This window comes from Ammodytes marinus (genome assembly GCF_949987685.1).
Source record: "Ammodytes marinus genome assembly, chromosome: 19".
NCBI classification, from domain to species: domain Eukaryota; kingdom Metazoa; phylum Chordata; class Actinopteri; order Uranoscopiformes; family Ammodytidae; genus Ammodytes; species Ammodytes marinus.
Window position 1 is genome coordinate 20,527,797 of NC_137223.1, and position 4,532 is coordinate 20,532,328.

At 43.1% G+C, this 4,532-nt stretch overlaps 1 protein-coding gene across 1 annotated transcript in view; it reads right to left on the reverse strand.

The window, feature by feature from the left end:
* emilin1a (elastin microfibril interfacer 1a) overlaps nt 1-829 on the reverse strand; it is a 23,477-nt gene extending 22,648 nt beyond the window's left edge. The window contains exon 1 of the mRNA XM_080047458.1: nt 521-829. Coding sequence (XP_079903584.1) covers nt 521-633 — 113 coding nt within the window. The 5' untranslated portion in view covers nt 634-829. The remainder of the gene's footprint in view (nt 1-520) is intronic.
* Between the last annotated feature and the right edge of the window lie 3,703 nt (nt 830-4,532).

Consider the following 4,532-nt stretch of genomic DNA (forward strand, 5'->3'; position numbering starts at 1 on the left):
TTTTGTTGCCGCTGCTTTTCTCATTTTTAAGTATTTAAGTATGTTAATGATTTGTTGATATTAAAGTTACAGTTAAAACCATTGGGGCTGCATATTTTCATCACCAATTAATCTGTCAATTTATTTTTGATGAATTGATTGATTGTCACGTCAGACTAACAGTCCAAAACACAAATATATTCCATTTACAAAAAAAGTAAAACTGGGAAAGATCTGCACATTTTCACAGTTTAGCAGCTGGAATCTGTTATTAATTGACTAATTGGTGTATTTCTCGTCGGTTTCAGCTCTTTGCTATGTCATATTTTTGTGGTTCCCTGGACCTCAGTTTGGGAACCACAAGAACAGGAGCACTTCAGGCGACCCTCACTATCATGATGAATCTCAAATAAACATGTTTCCACTTAAGCTTTTGGACTGCGACTCTTTTCGCTGGCAATGGCACAGCTCAGAGTGAACGAGCCACAGGTGTGAAAACAATTTCCACGCGCGTGATATGCCGCTCGTGTGTCGCTCCTACCTGTGTCTGCTGGCTGCCCTCTGTCCCGTCTGAATACTGGACTCCGAGTAGCCAAGACCCCAACTCAGCCGGGCCAACGCGAGGGCCAGCAGGTAAAATAATAACGTCCCCATCCTCAGGTCCAGCGCGCGCTAACAGCAGATAAATGTCATTTAGTTTCCAAAAGTGTCTCGTAGAAAAAATGTCTCCGGGTCACTGCGTCCTGCTACTGTATCTTCAGTGACGCGCCGTGCGTAAATGGAGATGGAGAGCCATGACATCACAGGATGAGAAAACTCCCGCAAATCCAGCACGGTCCAGTCAAGTGCATTTCACACTAAACCTCGACGAAGCAACACAGTCCGGCTCCTACTGCTGCTGCTAAAGAGCGGAGCAACAACAAGAAAGTTTCCTGTCAGATCTCCAACGGCAGTCATGCCCGCTCCGCTCAGGGTCTCTCTCTCTCTCTCTCTCTCTCTCTCTCTCTCTCTCTCTCTCTCTCTCTCTCTCTCTCTCTGTTCGTATGTATCCCCTCCGCTCCCTCCCTCTACCCTCGTGTACCTCTCTTCTCAGTTTCTCGTTGACTGTGTGTAGCTCAACCCTATTCAGCTCCATTCAACTGAAACTGCTTCAATTGGCATTGTAAGGTCATTTGGACGTTGCCAGATACATTTTACAACTTAATAACAAAGGGTACAGTCCAAAAGAAAAAGGGAAACTTCGGAAAACTTAAAGCCCTTAACATAAAAAATACAATAGAAAATGGTAAGATGATATGCGTACTTATTCTGATATTTACTTGATAGCATGGATGTCTTTTGTTCACAATGTGAGTTTTCAAAATCATTAAAATTATTTTATTATTTGGGGGAAATAATCCATGTCTTTTATCTCTGTGTTTACATCTATTGTTATGTACAATTGTGATATCCCACATTTTAATTTGACTGATTTGATATGAATGTTCAAATACATGTTTAAGCACATACATGTGTGTGTGTGTGTGTGTGTGTGTGTGTGTGTGTGTGTGTGTGCGTGCGTGCGTGCGTGCGTGCGTGCGTGCGTGCGTGCGTGTGTGTGTGTGTGTGTGTGTGTGTGTGTGTGTGTGTATAGTGATGGCTATAGAACCCTTGACTTCTTATTCATTATCACAGTCAATCAGTCTGTCTGCCCTGTTTCCCTTTTGATCACTATGGCAGATTCCTATCTGATAAGTGGATGACAGCCCAACTCATGGGACAGACACACACACACACACACACACACACACACACACACACACACACACACACACACACACACACACACACACACACACACACACACAAACAAACGCACGTAGTAGCAACTCCTTATCCGTTGGATAAGCAAGCCCTGCTGGAGGTGTGATTGATGTTGCCGTACTCTCACAGCCAAGTCAGAGTTTGACTCCAGGCCATGATTTACATAGCACTTCATTTCCCCCTTCCTCCTCTTTCCCGTCATTATCTTTATCCAAATTTGTCCTATGAGCCAAAAAGTTAAAAATAGCAATCTGCAATCTCAGCAGTTCTCTGTTGAGAGATAAACTACCCAAAAGTCACTCTGAATTCTATGTCTTTCCAGTTCATTTTCAGTGAATTAAGTACAGTACATACAGTATGAACTACTTTCTGCTAACAACCCCGCAGTGTAATGCACAGCGTTTTATGGACACAGCCTTTCAAGTCTTGTGAGCTGAGCAGCACATGGAATGATTTAGAGATTTTTTTTTGATACTGTACATGATGGGTGATTTCCACAGCCCAGCTACCTTGCAGGCAGTCTTATTTTTAGAAGCAATCATGTTCCTCTTTCATGGTAAAAGGAACTGAAAATTAGAAATGGTGAAAAATAAAGAGCTTGAAAAAGTCCTCCGCACGCTCCATCAGCAGCTTCCAGGATGATGACATATGTTGTGCCTGTCTGCCACATAAATTGATTGAACTTCAGCTTTGTTTTTTAATCTGGCAGCACCTGCATCTAAAACTGCACACAAGCTCATAACACTCTTCAATTTCCAAGTGGTACGAACTTCCACATCTGATCCTGGAAATGTTACAGATTAATCTTGGCGAGCTTCGGCGTCAGAGAAGGAAGTAATTTAGGGAAGGAATTTGGCTGCAATTGAACAGGGTGTGACCGTGTCTATGTGTATCTGTCCGGACGAATAGCGTTTTTGAGGATTTATGGTTAACAAAGAGGGAATGTGGGCAATCATTTGTGCATTTGTACAACATGAATTCCATCCTTCTTCATAGCCTCCTTCACCCCTACTTTCAGCTCACCCCCCATTAGAGTTCCACTCATATCTGGTTTGTGTCATGTGTCATGTGGGTTGCCGAGGCCTCTCATTTATTCTCAGCCTTATCACTTACACTGCAGCCTGGCCAGCATCTCACCAGCGGCCACAGTTCATTTGAGCGCTACAGTAGCCAAGTTTCAGACCCCTAGCTACAGTTAATGGACCATAAGCTTTTTTGACAAAGTACAGTGGTGCCGACGATCACCAAACAGAGGTCACTACTTCCGAATGTGCTTAACGTGGCAAGCATTTTAATGCATTAAGCATGGATCCATAAATTTACGAGTTCTGGGAATTGACTACGCAAGACCGTGGCTAACTTTATGCGTGTGGCAGATACTTTGGCTCTTTTAACTGTCAAATAGATTTAAAATGATGGAGCGTTACCAGCTTAAGTGTATAGAAAAAAAACAAGACTAACATAGAGAGTGCTGCTTCTAAACACTGCCACTGCAGCCAAGCAACATACAACTAATTTGACTAATGCCCTGGGTTGGTATGGTTACCAGGTACGTGGTTTACATCATGCATGGACAGGTAGCATGTCCCTGTAATGGTCTAATCATCCTCTTCAGAGTGCCTGGCTACGCTACACTGTCAGTGGGGAGTCACACAGTCTGTGACAGAGCAGCTGGGAGAGCTGAACTCATTAGTGGGCCGATGGGAGGATTGCTGAGTTGGACATTCCTCTGTACAAGCGGTGGAGGAGATGCGCAGCTTTCATTGAGTGAAAATGTAGGGGAAGAAAATGGAACTGGGCCTCACAAAAGCTGGTCATGAAGAAAGAGAAAGTGTTCAGGGCTCTGTGGATATGTATGACCACAAATAAAAAAGATGCAGATGCAGATTGTTTTTCTGTTTCGTTTTGACGCCAAACTATTGTCTCTGCAGAGTTTGCCCAATGTGTCTGCCTTGCAGACTTCTTGTTTGTGTGATTGTAAATGTTTTAAGGGGAGTATATAGTGGATAAATGTAAACAAAATGGCAGTAAATCCTGTGCACTAAATACTAAATTGGAAGTGATTTTTGACGCAGCCTATGAGTTTATAGCCATGTTAGCCGTGATACCAACTAATTGCTTAAGTTAAAATGCTAACCTAGATAGATAGGATCCGTCCCAGATGGCATTTCACCGTCCTGTCTGAAAGCCTGTGCTGACCAGCTGGCCCGCATTTCCTGCAGATCCTCAACAGATCACTGGAGCTGTGTCGGCCCCATCTGAAGGACATCACAGGCCCCAGCTGGAACTTCTGCAGTTTGCTATAGCAAGCACACAGGACAGTGAATGATGATGATGTCAACATGGGACTGCTTTACATCCAGCGACACCTCAACTCCCCCAGGGACGTACGATAGGACCTTGTTTGTGAACTTCAGCTTGGCATTCAACACTAACAAAACACCCAAAAGTCCTCTGCCATCCAAACACATCTAGTTAACTGTACCACACCCCACCAAAGTCAATAAGTTTCATCCTATGGGCACCATGATTGTTTGTACAAAACTGCAATACATTCCATGTAATTGTTTTTGAAATATTTAAACTTCACATGAGGAACTTTAAATGTTTATGAAACTTGTGAACATTTCAGAGAAACATTGCCATCTCTAGAGCCTTGCTGCTAACATGGCCAGTAAAAATAACCTTAATACTTTAAAAATAAGCCATTTCTGAAAGCATCTGCTTATTAGTGTTACTCTGTTGCTCCA